The 24,784-nt window shown below is 43.7% G+C and overlaps 1 protein-coding gene across 1 annotated transcript in view; it reads right to left on the reverse strand.

Moving 5' to 3' along the window:
- Nucleotides 1–24,784, reverse strand: part of LOC139381891 (WDFY family member 4) — a 158,879-nt gene that overhangs the window by 105,385 nt on the left and 28,710 nt on the right. Inside the window, exons 14-21 of the mRNA XM_071125743.1 lie at nt 23,657–23,890; nt 23,012–23,535; nt 21,489–21,579; nt 21,020–21,234; nt 20,661–20,764; nt 20,080–20,320; nt 19,788–19,864; nt 19,386–19,604 (exon numbers count right to left, since the gene is read on the reverse strand). Of these exons, the coding sequence (XP_070981844.1) occupies nt 19,386–19,604; nt 19,788–19,864; nt 20,080–20,320; nt 20,661–20,764; nt 21,020–21,234; nt 21,489–21,579; nt 23,012–23,535; nt 23,657–23,890 (1,705 nt within the window). The remainder of the gene's footprint in view (nt 1–19,385; nt 19,605–19,787; nt 19,865–20,079; nt 20,321–20,660; nt 20,765–21,019; nt 21,235–21,488; nt 21,580–23,011; nt 23,536–23,656; nt 23,891–24,784) is intronic.

The raw sequence follows: 24,784 nt of genomic DNA on the forward strand, positions 1-24,784 counted from the left end.
TCTCTGATCTGAACTGATCTGAAAAGCCTGATTGAAGACTGCTAGTCGGCTACCCCAGCCAATAGAATTATACTCCGTTGTTGCGCTTTAGCTCTGCCTACAACAAAATCACAGACTCAATCTTGCAAAGTTAGATTTGTTTTGGTGTGTTGCATTGAAAAGCGGTTGATATAATGTTGATCCAATCGCAGAAAAAACATTAATCTACACTACCGGTCAAAAAAATTCTAACACGTACTCATTCAAGGGTTTTTCTTTATCTTTACTATTTCCTACATTGTAGAATAATAGTGAAGACATTACAACTATGAAATAACACAAATCATGTAGTAACCAAAAAAATGTTAAACAAATCAAAATAGATTTTATATTTGAGATTCTTCCAATAGCCACCCTTTGCCTTGATGACAGCTTTGCACACTCTTGCCATTCTCTCAACCAGCTTCACCTGGAATGCTTTTCCAATAGTCTTGATGGAGTACCCACATATGCTGAGCACTTGTTGGCTGCTTTTCCTTCACTCTGCGGACCGACTCATCCCAAACCATCTCAAATTGCTTGAGTTCGGGGATTGTGGAGGACAGGTCATCTAATGCATCATTCCATCACTCTCCTTCTTGGTCAAATAGCCCTTACGCAGCCTGGAGGTGTGACAGCGGTCATTGTCCTGTTGAAAAACAAATGATAGTCCCACTAAGCCCAAACCGGATGGGATGGCGTAGCGCTGCAGAATGCTGTGGTAGCCATGTTGGTTAAGTGTGCCTTGAATTCTAAATAAATCATAGACAGTGTCACCAGCAAAGCACCCCCACACCATAAAACCTCCTCCTCCATGCTTTACGGTGGGAAATACACATGCGGAAACCATCCGTTCACCCACACCGCATCTCACAAAGACATAGCGGTTGGAACCAAAATATTCATATTTGGACAATTTCCACCGGTCTAATATCCATTGCTTGGCCCAAGCAAATCTCTTCTTCTTATTGGTGTCCTTTAATAGTGTTTTTTTTGTAGCAATTCGACCACGAAGGCCTCATTCACACAGTCTCCTCTGAATAGTTGATGTTGAGATGTGTCTGTTACTTGAACTCTGTGAAGCATTTATTTTGGCTGCAATTTCTGAGGCTGGTAACTCTAATGAACTTATCCTCTGCAGCAGAGGTAACTCTGGGTCTTCCATTCCTGTGGGGGTCGTCATGAGAGCCAGTTTCATCATAGCGTTTGATGGTTTCGGCGACTGAACTTGAAGAAACTTTCGAAGTTCTTGAAATTTTGCGTATTGACTGACATTCATGTCTGAAAGTAATTTCTCTTTGCTTATTTGAGAGGTTCTTGCCATAATATGGACTTAGTCTTTTACCAAATAGGGCTATCTTCTGTATACCTCCCTTCCTTGTCATAACACAACTGATTGCCTAAAACGCATTATTGAGAAGGAAAGAAATTCCACAAATGAACTTCCAGGTGACTACATTCTGTAAGCCTTTCCAAGAATGTACGCCTGATACACAGGTATCACTGCTGACGTAATTTCCTGTCACAACTTGTTAACTTGTTTACGTGCTGCTGTGCATTTTGTTGCTAGCGTAACTTTGCTACCTGCCAACTTTACAGTTTTCACTTTTTAATTACCGTTTTATTTTTATTTTTTTTCCCTCGCTCAACTTTTTACATACAACTTTTCCCACGGGACGCTTTATCTGGACATGGTTCTACAGGACCTCCACCAGCCAAAGCTAAGTAGTAAAATTAACATTATGCCTTCTAATTGCAGTCGCTGTACTCATAATACCATCTCACCATCTTAAATAAGCATGCCCCATTCAAAAAATGTAGAACCAGGAACAGATATAGCCCTGGGTTCTCTCCAGACCTGACTGCCCTTGACCAGCACAAAAACATCCTGTGGCGTTCTGCATCAGCATCGAATAGCCCCCATGATATGGAACTTTTCAGGGAAGTTAGGAACCAATATACACAGGCAGTTAGGAAAGCTAAGGCTAGCTTTTGCAAGCGAAATTTGCATCCTGTAGCACAAACTCAGAATTGTTCTGGGACACTTTAAAGTCCATGGAGAATAACAGCACTTCCTCCCAGCTGCCCACTGCACTGAGGCTAGGAAACTCTGTCACCACCATCCATTATAATTGAGAATTTCAATAACCATTTTTCTACAGCTGGCCATGCTTTCCACCTGGTTACCCCTACCCTGATCAACAGCCCTCCACCCCCCACAGTAACTCACCCAAGCCTCCCCCATTTCTCCTTCACTCAAATCCAGATAGCTGATGGTCTGAAAGAGCTGTAAAATCTGGACCCCCACAAATCAGCCGGGCTAGACAATCTGGACCCTCTCTTTCTAAAATGATCTGCCGAAATTGTTAAAACCCCTATTACTAGCCTATTCAACCTCTCTTTCGTATTGTCTGAGATGCCCAAAGATTGGAAAGCTGCCGCGGTCATCACCCTCTTCAAAGGGGGAGACACTCTAGACCCAAACTGACCTATATCTATCCTACCCTGCCTTTCTAAAGTCTTCGAAAGCCAAGTTAACAAACAGATTACCGACCATTTCAAATCCCACTGTACCTTCTCCGCTAAGCAATCTGGTTTCCGAGCTGGTCTTGGGTGCACCTTAGCCAAGCTCAAGGCCCTAAATGATATCATAACCGGCATCAATAAGAGACATTACTGTGTATTCATCAACCTGGCCAAGGCTTTCGACTCTGTCAATCACCACATTCTTATCGGCAGACTCAACAGCCTTGGTTTCTCAAATGATTGCCTCGCATGGTTCACCAACTACTTCTCTGATAGAGTTCAGTGTGTCAAATCGGAGGGCCTGTTGTCCGGACCACTGCAGTCTCTATGGGGGTGCCACAGGGTTCAATTGTCTGTGTACATCAAGGATGTCGCTCTTGCTGCTGGTGATTCTCTGATCCTCCACTACGCAGACGACACCATTCTGTATACCTCTGGCCCTTCTTTGGACACTGTGTTAACTCTGTGTTAGCTCCAGATGAGCTTCAATGACATGCTACTCTGCTTCCATGACCTCCAACAGCTATTAATTGCAAGTAAAACTAAATGCATGCTTTTTAACCGTAGCTGCCCGCAACTGCCCAACCGTCCAGCATCACTACTCTGGATGATTCTGACTTAGAATATGTGGACAACTACAAATACCTAGGTGTCTGGTTAGACTGTAAACTTTCATTCCAGACTCACATTAAGCATCTCCAATCCAAAATTAAATCCAGAATCGGCTTCCTATTTCGCAACAAAGCATCCTTCACTCATGCTGCCAAACATACCCTTGTAAAACTGACCATCCTACCGATCCTCGACTTCGGGGATGTAATTTACAAAATAGCCTCCAACACTCCTCTCAACAAATTGGATGCAGTCTATCACAGTGCCATCCGTTTTGTCACCAAGCCCCATATACTACCCACCACTGCGACCTGTATGCTCTTGTTGGCTGTCCCTCGCTTCACACTCGTCGCCAAACCCACTGGCTCCAGGTCATCTACAAGTCTCTGCTAGGTAACGCCCCGCCTTATCTCAGCTCACTGTTCACCATAGCAGCACCCACCCATAGCACGCGCTCCAGCAGGTATATCTCACTGGTCACCCCCAAAGCCAATTCTTCCTTTGGCCGCCTTTCCTTCTAGTTCTCTGCTGCCAATGACTGGAACAAATTGCAAAAATCACTGAATCTGGAGACTCATATCTTCCTCACTAGCTTTAAGCACCAGCTGTCAGAGCAGCTCACATCACTGCACCTGTACATAGCCCATCTGTAAACAGCCCATCCAACTACCTCATTCCCATACTGTATTTCTTTATTTATCTTGCTCCTTTGCACCCCAGTATCTCTACTTGCACATTAATCTTCTGCGCATCTATCATTCCATTGTTTAATTGCTATACTGTAATTACTTCGCCACCATGGCCTATTTATTGCCTTACCTCCCTTATCCTACCTTATTTGCACATACTGTATGTAGACTTTTTCTACTGTATTATTGACTGTGTGTTTGTTTATTCCATGTGTAACTCTGTGTTGTTGTATGTGTCGAGCTGCTTTGCTTTATCTTTGTTACAGTTGCAAATGAGAACTTGTTCTCAACTAGCCTACCTGGTTAAATAAAGGTGAAATATAAAAATACACAGGTGAACTGTCACCTTATGGTGAGGATAGCCATGCTGCAAGCCCAGCTTCAAACGCAATTGTTAGGCAAGGGTAATTTAAGTGTAGAAAAGGATGAAACAGCATCTATGCCACCAGTAAGTACAGATAGGAGTATAAATCCCCTCAAAGTCCCCGCAGCCGGACAAGTTTCTCATGGCTTCTGGAAGGAAGTGTTGTAGGAATGCTCAACCAGTGCTGCTCATTCAGCCGACAGAAACTATCAACTGGTTCTCCTCATTAAGCAACGAGTCGGAGTCAGATGCCGAGCCTTCTCTGGTCTCTCCTCCTCCCGTTACGGGGTCTGAGACGCCGAAAGCCTCCCACCATTAGCTCTGACAAATTGAAAACCCTAGTCATTGGCGACTCCATTAACCGCAGTATTAGATTTAAAAAAGAATCATCCAGCATTTAGTCACTGTTTTACCAGAAGGTAAGGCTACCGAAGTTAAGGGTAATCTGAAGATGGTGCTGGTTAACCTCTCTTGGGTAGGGGGCAGTACTGTCTATCCGGATGAAAAGCGTGCCTGTAACTCAGGCTCAGAAGCTAGGATATACATATAATTGGGAGATTTGGATAGAAAACACTAAAGTGTTTTAAACTGTTAAAATTATGCCTGTGAGTATAACAGAACTGATATGGCAGGCGAAACCCCGAGGACAAACCATCTCCCCCCAAAAATGTCAGCCTACGACTGTTTTCAATGGCTTTCACTTTTATTATAAGGCGAAATCCTCCCAGATTGCAGTTCCTAGGGCTTCCACTCGATGTCAACAGTCTTTAGAAAGAGTTTCATGCTGGTTTTTGGAAAAATGAGCCAGAAATTGTAGTTTTTCTAGGTGGCTCCCATTTTGGCTGTAGTGTTTCCAAGCGCGTGAAAGAGAGCGCTTCCTTTGGTATTTTTCTCCGGTAAAGACAATAACGATTCTCCGTCTTAAATTGTATTGTTTATTTACGTATTAGGGTACCTAAGGTTTGATTATAAACGTTGTTTGACTTTTTTTGAAAAGTTTATTATTAACGTTTGGGATTCATTTTGTATGCATTTTGATGGAAGGAAACTGGGTGGATTATTGACTGAAGCACACCAGCTAAACTGAGTTTTTATGGATTTAAAGAAGGACATTATGAAACAAAAGGACCATTTGTGATGTATCTGGGACCTTTTGGAGTGCCAACAGAGGAAGAGCATCAAAGATAAGGCATTTATTATTTAGCTAATTCTGACTTTCGTGGCGCACCTGCCTGGTTGAAATATGTTTTTCATGCTTTTGTATGAGGGGCGCTGTCCTCAGATAATCGCATGGTGTGCTTTCGCCGTAAAGCCTTTTTGAAATCTGACACAGCGGCTGGATTAACAAGAATGTATTACACTTGTGATTTTATGAAAGTTAAATATGTATAATTCTGTAGTTTGAATATCACGCTCTGCAATTTCACCGGATGTTGGCCAGGCTACCATCCCATCTACCAGTGTAGAGAGTATAGGGATATTGTTATCCACGTCGGCAACAATGATATTAGGATGAAACAGTCAGCGGTCACCAAGCACATCATAGCCTCAGCGTGTAAGTCAGCTAGAAAGATGTTTCGGCATCGAGTAATTGACTCTGGCCCCCTCCCAGTTAGGGGGAGTGATGAGCTCTACAGCAGAGTCTCACAACTCAATCGCTGGTTGAAAATTGTTTTCTGTCCCTCCCAAAAGATAGAATTTGCAAATCTCTTCTTCTTATTGGTGTCCTTTAATAGTGTTTTTTTTGTAGCAATTCGACCACGAAGGCCTCATTCACACAGTCTCCTCTGAATAGTTGATGTTGAGATGTGTCTGTTACTTGAACTCTGTGAAGCATTTATTTTGGCTGCAATTTCTGAGGCTGGTAACTCTAATGAACTTATCCTCTGCAGCAGAGGTAACTCTGGGTCTTCCATTCCTGTGGGGGTCGTCATGAGAGCCAGTTTCATCATAGCGTTTGATGGTTTCGGCGACTGAACTTGAAGAAACTTTCGAAGTTCTTGAAATTTTGCGTATTGACTGACATTCATGTCTGAAAGTAATTTCTCTTTGCTTATTTGAGAGGTTCTTGCCATAATATGGACTTAGTCTTTTACCAAATAGGGCTATCTTCTGTATACCTCCCTTCCTTGTCATAACACAACTGATTGCCTAAAACGCATTATTGAGAAGGAAAGAAATTCCACAAATGAACTTCCAGGTGACTACATTCTGTAAGCCTTTCCAAGAATGTACGCCTGATACACAGGTATCACTGCTGACGTAATTTCCTGTCACAACTTGTTAACTTGTTTACGTGCTGCTGTGCATTTTGTTGCTAGCGTAACTTTGCTACCTGCCAACTTTACAGTTTTCACTTTTTAATTACCGTTTTATTTTTATTTTTTTTCCCTCGCTCAACTTTTTACATACAACTTTTCCCACGGGACGCTTTATCTGGACATGGTTCTACAGGACCTCCACCAGCCAAAGCTAAGTAGTAAAATTAACATTATGCCTTCTAATTGCAGTCGCTGTACTCATAATACCATCTCACCATCTTAAATAAGCATGCCCCATTCAAAAAATGTAGAACCAGGAACAGATATAGCCCTGGGTTCTCTCCAGACCTGACTGCCCTTGACCAGCACAAAAACATCCTGTGGCGTTCTGCATCAGCATCGAATAGCCCCCATGATATGGAACTTTTCAGGGAAGTTAGGAACCAATATACACAGGCAGTTAGGAAAGCTAAGGCTAGCTTTTGCAAGCGAAATTTGCATCCTGTAGCACAAACTCAGAATTGTTCTGGGACACTTTAAAGTCCATGGAGAATAACAGCACTTCCTCCCAGCTGCCCACTGCACTGAGGCTAGGAAACTCTGTCACCACCATCCATTATAATTGAGAATTTCAATAACCATTTTTCTACAGCTGGCCATGCTTTCCACCTGGTTACCCCTACCCTGATCAACAGCCCTCCACCCCCCACAGTAACTCACCCAAGCCTCCCCCATTTCTCCTTCACTCAAATCCAGATAGCTGATGGTCTGAAAGAGCTGTAAAATCTGGACCCCCACAAATCAGCCGGGCTAGACAATCTGGACCCTCTCTTTCTAAAATGATCTGCCGAAATTGTTAAAACCCCTATTACTAGCCTATTCAATCTCTCTTTCGTATTGTCTGAGATGCCCAAAGATTGGAAAGCTGCCGCGGTCATCACCCTCTTCAAAGGGGGAGACACTCTAGACCCAAACTGACCTATATCTATCCTACCCTGCCTTTCTAAAGTCTTCGAAAGCCAAGTTAACAAACAGATTACCGACCATTTCAAATCCCACTGTACCTTCTCCGCTAAGCAATCTGGTTTCCGAGCTGGTCTTGGGTGCACCTTAGCCAAGCTCAAGGCCCTAAATGATATCATAACCGGCATCAATAAGAGACATTACTGTGTATTCATCAACCTGGCCAAGGCTTTCGACTCTGTCAATCACCACATTCTTATCGGCAGACTCAACAGCCTTGGTTTCTCAAATGATTGCCTCGCATGGTTCACCAACTACTTCTCTGATAGAGTTCAGTGTGTCAAATCGGAGGGCCTGTTGTCCGGACCACTGCAGTCTCTATGGGGGTGCCACAGGGTTCAATTGTCTGTGTACATCAAGGATGTCGCTCTTGCTGCTGGTGATTCTCTGATCCTCCACTACGCAGACGACACCATTCTGTATACCTCTGGCCCTTCTTTGGACACTGTGTTAACTCTGTGTTAGCTCCAGATGAGCTTCAATGACATGCTACTCTGCTTCCATGACCTCCAACAGCTATTAATTGCAAGTAAAACTAAATGCATGCTTTTTAACCGTAGCTGCCCGCAACTGCCCAACCGTCCAGCATCACTACTCTGGATGATTCTGACTTAGAATATGTGGACAACTACAAATACCTAGGTGTCTGGTTAGACTGTAAACTTTCATTCCAGACTCACATTAAGCATCTCCAATCCAAAATTAAATCCAGAATCGGCTTCCTATTTCGCAACAAAGCATCCTTCACTCATGCTGCCAAACATACCCTTGTAAAACTGACCATCCTACCGATCCTCGACTTCGGGGATGTAATTTACAAAATAGCCTCCAACACTCCTCTCAACAAATTGGATGCAGTCTATCACAGTGCCATCCGTTTTGTCACCAAGCCCCATATACTACCCACCACTGCGACCTGTATGCTCTTGTTGGCTGTCCCTCGCTTCACACTCGTCGCCAAACCCACTGGCTCCAGGTCATCTACAAGTCTCTGCTAGGTAACGCCCCGCCTTATCTCAGCTCACTGTTCACCATAGCAGCACCCACCCATAGCACGCGCTCCAGCAGGTATATCTCACTGGTCACCCCCAAAGCCAATTCTTCCTTTGGCCGCCTTTCCTTCTAGTTCTCTGCTGCCAATGACTGGAACAAATTGCAAAAATCACTGAATCTGGAGACTCATATCTTCCTCACTAGCTTTAAGCACCAGCTGTCAGAGCAGCTCACATCACTGCACCTGTACATAGCCCATCTGTAAACAGCCCATCCAACTACCTCATTCCCATACTGTATTTCTTTATTTATCTTGCTCCTTTGCACCCCAGTATCTCTACTTGCACATTAATCTTCTGCGCATCTATCATTCCATTGTTTAATTGCTATACTGTAATTACTTCGCCACCATGGCCTATTTATTGCCTTACCTCCCTTATCCTACCTTATTTGCACATACTGTATGTAGACTTTTTCTACTGTATTATTGACTGTGTGTTTGTTTATTCCATGTGTAACTCTGTGTTGTTGTATGTGTCGAGCTGCTTTGCTTTATCTTTGTTACAGTTGCAAATGAGAACTTGTTCTCAACTAGCCTACCTGGTTAAATAAAGGTGAAATATAAAAATACACAGGTGAACTGTCACCTTATGGTGAGGATAGCCATGCTGCAAGCCCAGCTTCAAACGCAATTGTTAGGCAAGGGTAATTTAAGTGTAGAAAAGGATGAAACAGCATCTATGCCACCAGTAAGTACAGATAGGAGTATAAATCCCCTCAAAGTCCCCGCAGCCGGACAAGTTTCTCATGGCTTCTGGAAGGAAGTGTTGTAGGAATGCTCAACCAGTGCTGCTCATTCAGCCGACAGAAACTATCAACTGGTTCTCCTCATTAAGCAACGAGTCGGAGTCAGATGCCGAGCCTTCTCTGGTCTCTCCTCCTCCCGTTACGGGGTCTGAGACGCCGAAAGCCTCCCACCATTAGCTCTGACAAATTGAAAACCCTAGTCATTGGCGACTCCATTAACCGCAGTATTAGATTTAAAAAAGAATCATCCAGCATTTAGTCACTGTTTTACCAGAAGGTAAGGCTACCGAAGTTAAGGGTAATCTGAAGATGGTGCTGGTTAACCTCTCTTGGGTAGGGGGCAGTACTGTCTATCCGGATGAAAAGCGTGCCTGTAACTCAGGCTCAGAAGCTAGGATATACATATAATTGGGAGATTTGGATAGAAAACACTAAAGTGTTTTAAACTGTTAAAATTATGCCTGTGAGTATAACAGAACTGATATGGCAGGCGAAACCCCGAGGACAAACCATCTCCCCCCAAAAATGTCAGCCTACGACTGTTTTCAATGGCTTTCACTTTTATTATAAGGCGAAATCCTCCCAGATTGCAGTTCCTAGGGCTTCCACTCGATGTCAACAGTCTTTAGAAAGAGTTTCATGCTGGTTTTTGGAAAAATGAGCCAGAAATTGTAGTTTTTCTAGGTGGCTCCCATTTTGGCTGTAGTGTTTCCAAGCGCGTGAAAGAGAGCGCTTCCTTTGGTATTTTTCTCCGGTAAAGACAATAACGATTCTCCGTCTTAAATTGTATTGTTTATTTACGTATTAGGGTACCTAAGGTTTGATTATAAACGTTGTTTGACTTTTTTTGAAAAGTTTATTATTAACGTTTGGGATTCATTTTGTATGCATTTTGATGGAAGGAAACTGGGTGGATTATTGACTGAAGCACACCAGCTAAACTGAGTTTTTATGGATTTAAAGAAGGACATTATGAAACAAAAGGACCATTTGTGATGTATCTGGGACCTTTTGGAGTGCCAACAGAGGAAGAGCATCAAAGATAAGGCATTTATTATTTAGCTAATTCTGACTTTCGTGGCGCACCTGCCTGGTTGAAATATGTTTTTCATGCTTTTGTATGAGGGGCGCTGTCCTCAGATAATCGCATGGTGTGCTTTCGCCGTAAAGCCTTTTTGAAATCTGACACAGCGGCTGGATTAACAAGAATGTATTACACTTGTGATTTTATGAAAGTTAAATATGTATAATTCTGTAGTTTGAATATCACGCTCTGCAATTTCACCGGATGTTGGCCAGGCTACCATCCCATCTACCAGTGTAGAGAGTATAGGGATATTGTTATCCACGTCGGCAACAATGATATTAGGATGAAACAGTCAGCGGTCACCAAGCACATCATAGCCTCAGCGTGTAAGTCAGCTAGAAAGATGTTTCGGCATCGAGTAATTGACTCTGGCCCCCTCCCAGTTAGGGGGAGTGATGAGCTCTACAGCAGAGTCTCACAACTCAATCGCTGGTTGAAAATTGTTTTCTGTCCCTCCCAAAAGATAGAATTTGCAAATCTCTTCTTCTTATTGGTGTCCTTTAATAGTGTTTTTTTTGTAGCAATTCGACCACGAAGGCCTCATTCACACAGTCTCCTCTGAATAGTTGATGTTGAGATGTGTCTGTTACTTGAACTCTGTGAAGCATTTATTTTGGCTGCAATTTCTGAGGCTGGTAACTCTAATGAACTTATCCTCTGCAGCAGAGGTAACTCTGGGTCTTCCATTCCTGTGGGGGTCGTCATGAGAGCCAGTTTCATCATAGCGTTTGATGGTTTCGGCGACTGAACTTGAAGAAACTTTCGAAGTTCTTGAAATTTTGCGTATTGACTGACATTCATGTCTGAAAGTAATTTCTCTTTGCTTATTTGAGAGGTTCTTGCCATAATATGGACTTAGTCTTTTACCAAATAGGGCTATCTTCTGTATACCTCCCTTCCTTGTCATAACACAACTGATTGCCTAAAACGCATTATTGAGAAGGAAAGAAATTCCACAAATGAACTTCCAGGTGACTACATTCTGTAAGCCTTTCCAAGAATGTACGCCTGATACACAGGTATCACTGCTGACGTAATTTCCTGTCACAACTTGTTAACTTGTTTACGTGCTGCTGTGCATTTTGTTGCTAGCGTAACTTTGCTACCTGCCAACTTTACAGTTTTCACTTTTTAATTACCGTTTTATTTTTATTTTTTTTCCCTCGCTCAACTTTTTACATACAACTTTTCCCACGGGACGCTTTATCTGGACATGGTTCTACAGGACCTCCACCAGCCAAAGCTAAGTAGTAAAATTAACATTATGCCTTCTAATTGCAGTCGCTGTACTCATAATACCATCTCACCATCTTAAATAAGCATGCCCCATTCAAAAAATGTAGAACCAGGAACAGATATAGCCCTGGGTTCTCTCCAGACCTGACTGCCCTTGACCAGCACAAAAACATCCTGTGGCGTTCTGCATCAGCATCGAATAGCCCCCATGATATGGAACTTTTCAGGGAAGTTAGGAACCAATATACACAGGCAGTTAGGAAAGCTAAGGCTAGCTTTTGCAAGCGAAATTTGCATCCTGTAGCACAAACTCAGAATTGTTCTGGGACACTTTAAAGTCCATGGAGAATAACAGCACTTCCTCCCAGCTGCCCACTGCACTGAGGCTAGGAAACTCTGTCACCACCATCCATTATAATTGAGAATTTCAATAACCATTTTTCTACAGCTGGCCATGCTTTCCACCTGGTTACCCCTACCCTGATCAACAGCCCTCCACCCCCCACAGTAACTCACCCAAGCCTCCCCCATTTCTCCTTCACTCAAATCCAGATAGCTGATGGTCTGAAAGAGCTGTAAAATCTGGACCCCCACAAATCAGCCGGGCTAGACAATCTGGACCCTCTCTTTCTAAAATGATCTGCCGAAATTGTTAAAACCCCTATTACTAGCCTATTCAATCTCTCTTTCGTATTGTCTGAGATGCCCAAAGATTGGAAAGCTGCCGCGGTCATCACCCTCTTCAAAGGGGGAGACACTCTAGACCCAAACTGACCTATATCTATCCTACCCTGCCTTTCTAAAGTCTTCGAAAGCCAAGTTAACAAACAGATTACCGACCATTTCAAATCCCACTGTACCTTCTCCGCTAAGCAATCTGGTTTCCGAGCTGGTCTTGGGTGCACCTTAGCCAAGCTCAAGGCCCTAAATGATATCATAACCGGCATCAATAAGAGACATTACTGTGTATTCATCAACCTGGCCAAGGCTTTCGACTCTGTCAATCACCACATTCTTATCGGCAGACTCAACAGCCTTGGTTTCTCAAATGATTGCCTCGCATGGTTCACCAACTACTTCTCTGATAGAGTTCAGTGTGTCAAATCGGAGGGCCTGTTGTCCGGACCACTGCAGTCTCTATGGGGGTGCCACAGGGTTCAATTGTCTGTGTACATCAAGGATGTCGCTCTTGCTGCTGGTGATTCTCTGATCCTCCACTACGCAGACGACACCATTCTGTATACCTCTGGCCCTTCTTTGGACACTGTGTTAACTCTGTGTTAGCTCCAGATGAGCTTCAATGACATGCTACTCTGCTTCCATGACCTCCAACAGCTATTAATTGCAAGTAAAACTAAATGCATGCTTTTTAACCGTAGCTGCCCGCAACTGCCCAACCGTCCAGCATCACTACTCTGGATGATTCTGACTTAGAATATGTGGACAACTACAAATACCTAGGTGTCTGGTTAGACTGTAAACTTTCATTCCAGACTCACATTAAGCATCTCCAATCCAAAATTAAATCCAGAATCGGCTTCCTATTTCGCAACAAAGCATCCTTCACTCATGCTGCCAAACATACCCTTGTAAAACTGACCATCCTACCGATCCTCGACTTCGGGGATGTAATTTACAAAATAGCCTCCAACACTCCTCTCAACAAATTGGATGCAGTCTATCACAGTGCCATCCGTTTTGTCACCAAGCCCCATATACTACCCACCACTGCGACCTGTATGCTCTTGTTGGCTGTCCCTCGCTTCACACTCGTCGCCAAACCCACTGGCTCCAGGTCATCTACAAGTCTCTGCTAGGTAACGCCCCGCCTTATCTCAGCTCACTGTTCACCATAGCAGCACCCACCCATAGCACGCGCTCCAGCAGGTATATCTCACTGGTCACCCCCAAAGCCAATTCTTCCTTTGGCCGCCTTTCCTTCTAGTTCTCTGCTGCCAATGACTGGAACAAATTGCAAAAATCACTGAATCTGGAGACTCATATCTTCCTCACTAGCTTTAAGCACCAGCTGTCAGAGCAGCTCACATCACTGCACCTGTACATAGCCCATCTGTAAACAGCCCATCCAACTACCTCATTCCCATACTGTATTTCTTTATTTATCTTGCTCCTTTGCACCCCAGTATCTCTACTTGCACATTAATCTTCTGCGCATCTATCATTCCATTGTTTAATTGCTATACTGTAATTACTTCGCCACCATGGCCTATTTATTGCCTTACCTCCCTTATCCTACCTTATTTGCACATACTGTATGTAGACTTTTTCTACTGTATTATTGACTGTGTGTTTGTTTATTCCATGTGTAACTCTGTGTTGTTGTATGTGTCGAGCTGCTTTGCTTTATCTTGGTTACAGTTGCAAATGAGAACTTGTTCTCAACTAGCCTACCTGGTTAAATAAAGGTGAAATATAAAAATACACAGGTGAACTGTCACCTTATGGTGAGGATAGCCATGCTGCAAGCCCAGCTTCAAACGCAATTGTTAGGCAAGGGTAATTTAAGTGTAGAAAAGGATGAAACAGCATCTATGCCACCAGTAAGTACAGATAGGAGTATAAATCCCCTCAAAGTCCCCGCAGCCGGACAAGTTTCTCATGGCTTCTGGAAGGAAGTGTTGTAGGAATGCTCAACCAGTGCTGCTCATTCAGCCGACAGAAACTATCAACTGGTTCTCCTCATTAAGCAACGAGTCGGAGTCAGATGCCGAGCCTTCTCTGGTCTCTCCTCCTCCCGTTACGGGGTCTGAGACGCCGAAAGCCTCCCACCATTAGCTCTGACAAATTGAAAACCCTAGTCATTGGCGACTCCATTAACCGCAGTATTAGATTTAAAAAAGAATCATCCAGCATTTAGTCACTGTTTTACCAGAAGGTAAGGCTACCGAAGTTAAGGGTAATCTGAAGATGGTGCTGGTTAACCTCTCTTGGGTAGGGGGCAGTACTGTCTATCCGGATGAAAAGCGTGCCTGTAACTCAGGCTCAGAAGCTAGGATATACATATAATTGGGAGATTTGGATAGAAAACACTAAAGTGTTTTAAACTGTTAAAATTATGCCTGTGAGTATAACAGAACTGATATGGCAGGCGAAACCCCGAGGACAAACCATCTCCCCCCAAAAATGTCAGCCTACGACTGTTTTCAATGGCTTTCACTTTTATTATAAGGCGAAATCCTCCCAGATTGCAGTTCCTAGGGCTTCCACTCGATGTCAACAGTCTTTAGAAAGAGTTTCATGCTGGTTTTTGGAAAAATGAGCCAGAAATTGTAGTTTTTCTAGGTGGCTCCCATTTTGGCTGTAGTGTTTCCAAGCGCGTGAAAGAGAGCGCTTCCTTTGGTATTTTTCTCCGGTAAAGACAATAACGATTCTCCGTCTTAAATTGTATTGTTTATTTACGTATTAGGGTACCTAAGGTTTGATTATAAACGTTGTTTGACTTTTTTTGAAAAGTTTATTATTAACGTTTGGGATTCATTTTGTATGCATTTTGATGGAAGGAAACTGGGTGGATTATTGACTGAAGCACACCAGCTAAACTGAGTTTTTATGGATTTAAAGAAGGACATTATGAAACAAAAGGACCATTTGTGATGTATCTGGGACCTTTTGGAGTGCCAACAGAGGAAGAGCATCAAAGATAAGGCATTTATTATTTAGCTAATTCTGACTTTCGTGGCGCACCTGCCTGGTTGAAATATGTTTTTCATGCTTTTGTATGAGGGGCGCTGTCCTCAGATAATCGCATGGTGTGCTTTCGCCGTAAAGCCTTTTTGAAATCTGACACAGCGGCTGGATTAACAAGAATGTATTACACTTGTGATTTTATGAAAGTTAAATATGTATAATTCTGTAGTTTGAATATCACGCTCTGCAATTTCACCGGATGTTGGCCAGGCTACCATCCCATCTACCAGTGTAGAGAGTATAGGGATATTGTTATCCACGTCGGCAACAATGATATTAGGATGAAACAGTCAGCGGTCACCAAGCACATCATAGCCTCAGCGTGTAAGTCAGCTAGAAAGATGTTTCGGCATCGAGTAATTGACTCTGGCCCCCTCCCAGTTAGGGGGAGTGATGAGCTCTACAGCAGAGTCTCACAACTCAATCGCTGGTTGAAAATTGTTTTCTGTCCCTCCCAAAAGATAGAATTTGTAGATAATTGGCCCTCTATCTGGGACTCACCCACAAACAGGAACACGCCTGGCCTGCTGAGGAGTGACGGACTCCATCCTAGCTGGAGGGGTGCTCTCATCTTATCTATGAACATAGCCAGGGCTCTAACTCCTCTAGCTCCACAATGAGATAGGGTGCAGGCCAGGCAGCAGGCTGTTGGCCAGCCTGCCAGCTTAGTGGAGTCTGCCACTAGCACAGTCAGTGACTAGGCACAGTCACTGACTGTGCCTCGATCTCGGTTGGGCAAAATTAAACATGGCGGTGTTTGCCTTAGCAATCTCACTGGAATAAAGACCTCTTCCATTCATGTCATTATTGAACGAGATTGTGATATCTCACATTTCAAAATAGGGCTACTTAATGTTAGATTTTTTTATTTTATTTTACCTTTATTTAACCAGGCAAGTCAGTTAAGAACAAATTCTTATTTTCAATGACGGCCTGGGAACAGTGGGAACAGTGGGTTAACTGCCTGTTCAGGGGCAGAACGACAGATTTGTACCTTGTCAGCTCGGGGGTTTGAACTCGCAACCTTCCGGTTACTAGTCCAACGCTCTAACCACTAGGCTACCCTGCCGCCCCTCCCTCACTTCCAAGGCAGTTATAGCCATGAAATAATGACTGATTATAATCTTGATGTGATTGGCCTGACTGAAACATGGCTTTTAAGCATGATGAATTTACTGTGTAATATGAGGCCTCTCCTCCTCCTACACTAGTGACCATGTTGCTAACATTTAAAATACCAAATATCATTTTTTTGTAAATACTGTTTTCGTCTTTTGAGCTTCTAGTTATGAAATCAATGCAGGCCTACTCAATCACCTTTTATAGCTACTGTTTACAGGCCTCCTGGGCCGTATACAGCGTTCCTCACTGAGTTCCCTGAATTCCTATCGGGCCTTGTAGTCATGGCAGATAATATTCACATTTTTGGTGACTTTAATATTCACATGGAAAAGTTCACAGACCCACTCCAAAAGGCTTTTGGAGGCATCATCAACTCAGTCGGTTTTGTCCAACAAAACTGTACCTACTCACTGCCACAGTCATACTCTGGACCTAGTTTTGTCCCGTGCAATAAATATTGTGGATCTAAATGTTTTTCCTCATAATCCTGGACTATCGGACCACCATTGTATTATGTTTGCAATCACAACAAATAATCTGTTCAGGCCCCAACCAAGCATCATCAAAAGCCGTGCTATAAATTCTCAGACAACCCAAAGATTCCAAGATGCCCTTCCAGACGCCCTCCACCTTCCACCTTTCACTGCTTTGAGGACGATACATTTCGATGAAACATGGTGAAGCCCCAAAATTGCCCTACCTGGAAGCCTGTATTTCAGACCAAAGGAAGTGGATGGGGAAAATGTTTTACTTTTAAACTCGGACAAAACAGAGATGCTAGTTCTAGGTCCAAAGATCTTCTGTTGGATCTGACAATTAATCTTGATGGTTGTACAGTCGTCTCAAATAAAACTGTGAAGGACCTTGGTGTTACTCTGGACCCTGGTCTCTCTTTTGATGAACATATCAAGAGTGTTTCAAGGACAGCTTTTTTTCATATACGTAACATTGCAAAAATGAAAAACTTTCTGTCCAAAAATTAAACAGAAAAATCCATGCTTTTATCACTTCTAGATTAGACTACTGCAATGCTCTACTTTCTGGCGACCCGGTTAAAGCACTAGAATCTTGGCTAGAACCAAAAAATGTGATCATATTACAGTGCTAGCCTCTACACTGGCTTCCTGTTAAGGCTAGGGCTGATTTCAAGGTTTTACTGCTAACCTACAACGCATTACATGGGCTTGCTCCTATCTATCTTTCTGATTTGGTCCTGCTGTACATACCTACAGTGGGGCAAAAAAGTATTTAGTCAGCCACCAATTGTGCAAGTTGAATTCTCAAGTTCTCATAAATTCATTACAAATCCTACAATGTGATTTTCTGGATTTTTTTCTCATTTTGTCTGCCATAGTTGAAGTCTACCTATGATGACAATTACAGGCCTCTCTCATCTTTTTAAGTGGGAGAACTTGCACAATTGGTGGCTGACTAAATACTTTTTTGCCCCACTGTACATGTACGCTACTGTTACAAGAAGCAGGCCTCTTTATTATCCCTAGAATTTGTAAGCAAACAGCTGGAGGCAGGGCTTTCTAAAAAACAGAGCTCCATTTTTATGGAATGGTCTGCCTATCCATGTGAGAGAAGCTGACTCGGTCTCGACCTTTAAGTCTTTATTGAAGACTCATCTCTTCAGTAGGACCTATGAATAAGTGTAGACTGGCCCAGGGGTGTGAAGGTGAACGGATAGGCACTGGAGCGACGAACCACCCTTGCTGTCTCTGCCTGGCCGGTTCAACCTCTCTCCACTGGGACTCTCTGCCTCTAACCCTATTACAGGGGCTGAGTCACTGGCATACTGGTGCTCTTCCATGCCGTCCCAAGGAGGGGTTCATCACTTGAGTGGGTTGAGGCTATGACGTGATCTTCCTGTCCGGGTTGGCGCCCCCCTCGGGTTCGTGCCGTGGGGGAGATCTTTGTGGGCTATAAATTGGTGGTTTAAGATAGTTGTGTGGGGGCTGTGCTTTGGCAAAGTGGGTGGGCTTATATCCTGCCTGGTTGGCCCTCTCCGGGGGTATAGTTTATCTTGGCCACAGTGTCTCCCGACCCCTCCTGTCTCAGCCCCCAGAAATTATGCTGCAATAGTTCGTGTCGGGGGGCTAGGGTCAGTTTGTTATATCTGGAGTACTTCTCCTCTCATCTGGTGTCCTTTGTGAATTTAAGTATGCTCCCTCTAATTCTCGCTTTCTCCTTATTTTCCTGATGTAAAAAGGGCTTAATAAATACATTTGATTGATTGATACATCATCAAAAAGGTTGAGAGAATGCCAAGAGTGTGCAAAGCTGTCATCAAGGCAAATGTGGCTAATTGAAGAATCAAATATCTAAAATATATGTTGATTTGTTGAACACTTATTTGGTTACAACATGATTCCATATGTGTTATTTCATAGTTTTGATGTCTTCACTATTGTTCTACAATGTAGCAAATAGTAAAAATAAATAAAAACCCTTGAATGAGTATGTGTTCTAAAACTTTTGACCGGTAGTGTACATAGTGTAAACTTATGGGGCGAACTCAGTGAATTTCAATCTCTTGCGTTTCTGTGCGGCACTGCATTTATTCTGCGTGGCATTCCTGGAGGAAGTGCGTGCACGCGCACATCTCAGCCGGAACATTGTTCTAAAGCACGTGTCTAATTCATTGCACGGAGGTCCAAGTGTCTGCGGGTTTCCGCTCCTTCCTTGGACTTGATTGATGAATTAATGTCATTGATTAGTAAGAAACTTCTCTCACCTGGTTGTCTGGGTCTTAATTGAAAGGAAACACCAAAAACCAGCACACACTAGGCACACACTCCAAAAATGAGTTTGACACCCCTGGTCTAGAGGTTGGTTTGGGATTGGTGTATTTTTTTGTAAATAGCATATTGTGCCAAAGAAAACATTACAGCACAGGTTTAGGTCATTCCAATGTCTCTTTAGCATGTCTTTACCCAGGAAGGTGAAAGGCTCCTCCTCAGTTGAGATGACCAAACATCCATCGCTGGCTGAGATGGAGACAGACAGACAGACGTACTGCTGTTCGGCACGGGACATATGGCGCACCACAGACAGCAGCCAGATCGGGTGGGAATCACAGGCTGAACTGAACCTGCTGATCAGGAACCAGCAGGAATATGACAGGCCTGCTGCCGGAGGGAAACCACGACAGTCTGGTTGAATGGAAGAGGAGGAGGAGGAGAGGGGACAAGCAGAGATAAAGTAAACCAAACATAGGTCATACAGCATTTTCAAAGCAAATCCATTTAAACAAGTAAAATAGGAAAACATATAGTTGTTAAAAGTAAAACGTAGTTGATACAGTACTAGGTGAACTCCCTCCCCTCCTGTCTTACCTCCTCCTATTCCCCCTGTTGGGATGGAGTCAGCATTGACACCTTTCACTGTAGCCAGGGATGGTAGAAATAGACATCTGAAAACACACACACACAGACATGCACACACACACAGAAACACACGTAATTGTCAAATCAATGGTGAGCAACAGAACATTTCGTATGACAATGACCATAGAAGTTGGCAAGACATCACAAACACATCTGGGATCAGGCTAGTGAATCATTGGAATCCTATTCAAACCTATCAGAACCAATCCCACTTCCAACCTACCCAGTACAGTGGACTCACCCATAGCCACTCTCAGTCATATCAAACTCCACAAAGGCCGGAGAGGTGGAGACTCGGTGTGGTCGGAAGCTCCTTGGTGATGTCATAGAGACTAGGCTAATGATTTGGTGCAGGGGGAGGGGCTGGCCGACAGGAGAGCCAATAGGAGGAGAGGAGCTCAGCAGGCTAAAAGAGCGCTTCATGATGGAGCAAGTGGTGGTCTCACTATCTGTTAAGCTGTCTGCCTTCTCTGGGCTGTGGCCTGCAAAATTAGATTAATTATACAATTACAACCATGTTTATTTCATTAGCAATTACAGAATTACATGTAAAGACTACATACAGTATAGGCCTAAAGTTAAAAGCTACACTTTTTGGAACACAGATGTGCAACATTTCAAATGCTGTCTGCTTCCTCTAGACCAGTGTTTCCCAAACCTCTCCTCGAGTACCCCTAGCCAGTCCACTTCTTTGATGTATTCTAGAATTAGCACAGCTGATTCAAATGGTCATATAATTATGACCTTATTAGTTAAATCAACAGTGCTAGTGCAGGACTCAAATTACATGGTTAAAATCAGATAAAAGTTCTGTATCTTTACCATTGGAGGGAGAAAAGGGGCATTGTGTGTTGGATTCTGGAGCAGAGGTGGCAGCAATTTTGTTAGCTTGGCACATCAGAGGATCACAAAGACACAGGAAACGCCTGGAGGAGGAGGAAATAAGAGGTAAGATAACATTCGTCAAGCTTTGATTTTGGGGTGAACTATCCATTTTAAATACAAAAAAAGATTCCTCAACGGTGGGTAGTGAGATCAGCACAGGGACAATGTTTTAAAACTTATTGAATCAGAAAACGGAAACGTGTCCAGATAGTCCTTCCCTGTTTCAGTCCATTTTCTGCCATTTGGTGCCTAATACGTATACACACCCAAGCTTGGTGCCGAGAAAAGCAGCTGACCTGAGGTCTATGTGGGAGATGGAGTGTGAGGAGATTTTCTCCAGGATGCGTGTGTCAGGCAGGTATAGTGGGTGGTCCGGCCTGAGCAGGATGCTTCGACAGTGGGTTAGTAGAGTGGACACCAAACCCCCCTTGCAGACAATCTGTCGGTTCTTCTCTGATGTTACCATCACCTGGAGGTGGTGGGCTACTGAGTACTGGACCTCCACTGACAGCTGGGGGAGAGGAGGAGTGATGAAGAATTCAATTTAACCGAATTGAGTAAAATTCAAATGACAGCAAAGCAGTCTGAGAAGAGAGGAGCTATGAGTAATCCAATTGAACTGAACTGAGTTGAATTCCAATTAATTGATTTCTACATAATATGAAAGAGCAGTAGAGCGCGAATGAAATCTAAATAAACTGAGTCGATTCCTGAATTGATTCCTGCATATGACAGAGCAGTGTAGTCGGTCTGCTGATAGGTTACCTGTGGATCCTCTGCAGTAAAGACATGAGGCAGGAGAGTCATGATGACCCTGAGGGCTCCAGGATACAGTATGGTCTGGTCACAGGTAAACCTGAACCCATAAACCCACAGATACATAGTATCACATAGTTATAATGTAATTATAATATGAAGCAATCTTGCTTGGCCTCAGATAGATTGGATACGAGAGAAAGTAACACTCATGCAACAACCTGGAATATACAGTACATTCGGAAAGTATTCAGGACCCTTGACTTTTTACACATTTTTACACATTACAGCCTTATTTTAAAATGGATTAAATAGTTTCCCCCCACATCAATCTACACATAATACTCCATAATGACAAAGCAAAATCAAAGGTTTTTAATTTTTTTGCGAAATAAAAAAATGAAATATTACATTTACATAAGTATTGAAACACCTTTGGTAGTGGTTACAGCCTCGACTCTTCTTGGTTATGATGCTACAAGCTTGGCACACCTGTGTTTGGGGAGTTTCTTCAATTCTTCTCTGCAGATTCTCTCAAGCTCTTTCAGGTTCAATGGGAAGCGTCTCTACACAGCTATTTCCAGGCCTAGAATTGGCACAGCTGATTCAAATGGTCATATAATTATAGATGTTCGATCGGGTTCTGGCTGGGCCACTCAAGGATATTCAGACACTTGTCCTGAAGACACTCCTGCTTTGTCTTGGCTGTGTGCTTAACGTTGTTGTCCTGTTGGGACGTAAACCTTCGCCCCAGTATGAGGTCCTGAGTGCTCTGGAGCAGGTTTTCATCAAAGATCTCTCTGTACTTTGCTCCATTCATCTTTCCCTCGATCCTGACTAGTCTCTCAGTCCCTGTCGCTGACACACCCCCACACCATGATGCTGCCACCATCATGTTTCGCTGTAGGGCTGGTGTCTGGTTTCCTCAAAATGCCTGGCATTCAGCCCAAAGAGTTCAATCTTGGTTTCATCAGACCAGAGAATCTTGTTTCTCATGGTCTGAGAGTCCTTTAGGTGCCTTTTGGAAAACTCCAAGCGGGTTGTCATGTGCCTTTTACTGAGGAGTGGCTTCCGTCTGGCCACTCTACCATAAAGGCCTGATTGGTGGAGTGCTGCAGAGATGGTTGTCCTTCTGGAAGGTTCTCCCATCTCAACAGAGGAACTCTGGAGCTCTTTCACCTCCGTGACCAAGGCCTTCTCCTCCGATTTCTCAGTTTAGCTGGGCGGCCAGCTCTAGGAAAATCTTGGTTGTTCCAAAATAACAATGATGGAGGCCACTGTGTTATTTGGGACTTTCAATACCGTAGACATTTTTTTGGTACCCTTCCCCAGATCTGAGGTCTGAATACTTTCTGAATGCACTGTAAAAGCTTAGAAGAAAACCACTGTGATATATAGGGAGGTGAAGATGGAAAGGGAGGGGGAGAAGGAAAGGAGAAGGAGGTAGAAAGGGAGATAGATATAGATGGACATTGAAATAGAGATACTCTGGTACGATAGTGTATCTCTTTAACAAGAAACAACAGTTCCACCTGTAGTTAGTCTCAGAGCAGACAACAGCGACGCTGTGGCCTGCAGGTCTGGATCCCCCCGGTAGTTCATCCTCTGGTGTCTGTAAAGTCTGTTGGGTTGGTGGCACAGTCTGCAGCCTCTCTCCTCCACCACCACCCCCCTGGGTCTCTCCATCTCCCCCCTCCTCTCTCTTCTCTCCCACATGTCCTGCTGTTATCTCAAGGGCAGCGTAGGTCCCTGTAGCTAATTGGTCCAGGTAGGAGAGGAGCCTGATACAGGTCTGTAAAGGGGGAGGCAGGGGTGGCTTGGAGGTGGAAGAGAGGGAGGTGAGCACTGGGGTCTCAGAAAGCTCCAGAAACTGGTGGAAGCTCCTCCCAAGAGAATGATTGTCCTCTGTTTCTCTCTGACCCCATCTCTGGCCCAGGCCCCTACTCATCATACCCCCAGCGTGGCCCTCCATCCTCTCTGTCGCCTCCCAGCCCTCAGTCTGGAAACAACCCAGCCGTAGTAAGGCTTCAGCCAGCCTCTCGTAGAACCCTTCAGCCTGGAACAAATTAATGAATTATTCATGTCTGGTCACTTTCATACAACCCATCCTTTGGCTTACGAGGTTATTGGACACCTCATTTGAATTAATGACATCACAGTAGAGTGGTGTTACTTACCTGGAACTGGTGTGAGTTGACAGGGTGTACATGGACAGCTAGAGCGAGGGTGTGTAGGGTGAGGAAGAGGAGGTCTAGTATCCCCTGCTGCCCCTTAGCACCCCACACCCCACCCTGAGTGGAGTCACTCAGAGCCCCCTCCATGTCCACCACCAGGGACAGCAGGCCGGTGAAGCCCCGCGCACGTCGAAACGCCCCCCAACTGTTAGGTCTCTCCAGAACCTTCAAAACTGACTGGAGAACAGAGAGAGAGAATTCAGTTACAGAAAATGTACACACACACGTCTGGCTCCATTTGTGCTTTAGTCCTCTCTGACTATCTAACAAACAAGGTAGACTATGTTATATGGATGAGGCAGATCGAGAAAGTCCGGTTAACATGGCTATTGAGAAGATTAAGTTTACAGACATAGATTGAGGTCATTGAACTTGACCTATACAGAATTAACCCTTTACAGACAGCACAAACAGAATAGCCTGGACCAAACTATTCAGCTCACACACAGTATTCTCTTTGGGATGTTTGAGATGTTTGAGGTTTGGGAGTATGTTGTCACAAAGGCATCAGTGACCAACATCTAGATATGTATAATGCCTAGTGAAAGTCTACACCCCTTGCACTAATTTTTTTCTGCTTTTTCTTTACTAGTTATCTACACAACCTGCTCCACTTTCAAAGTGAAAGAAACATTTTAGAAAATGTTCTCAATTTCTAAAAAATGTAAAACAAAGATGTCTTGATTGCTCATGTCTTTATAAAACCAGTGTCAGTATGCTAACTTAGCATATAGTGCTCCCACCCTGGACTTACCTCTGAATGGGCTTGTACCAGGGTCCTCTACCTTACCAACACACTTAACTGCCCGCTTGACAACATGCAAAACAATTGAACTACACAAGAGGTTCCAATTGGATAGTTCCATCGGCAAGATTTCAAGCTAGCTGCGAAGTGAGCTTACAGTACATTCTTACCCCAAAGTTAATACTTTCTGGAAGCCCCTTAGGCAGCAACTACAGCTGTGAATAATTTTGAATAAGATTCTACCAACTTCGCACAACTCTTAATTAAGGCAACATATATTAATTGTTTTTGTCAAAATTGCTCAAGCTCAGTAAATTTGGTTGGGA

The sequence above is a fragment of the Oncorhynchus clarkii genome, chromosome 23 (genome assembly GCF_045791955.1).
Source record: "Oncorhynchus clarkii lewisi isolate Uvic-CL-2024 chromosome 23, UVic_Ocla_1.0, whole genome shotgun sequence".
Classification (NCBI taxonomy): Eukaryota; Metazoa; Chordata; class Actinopteri; order Salmoniformes; family Salmonidae; genus Oncorhynchus; species Oncorhynchus clarkii.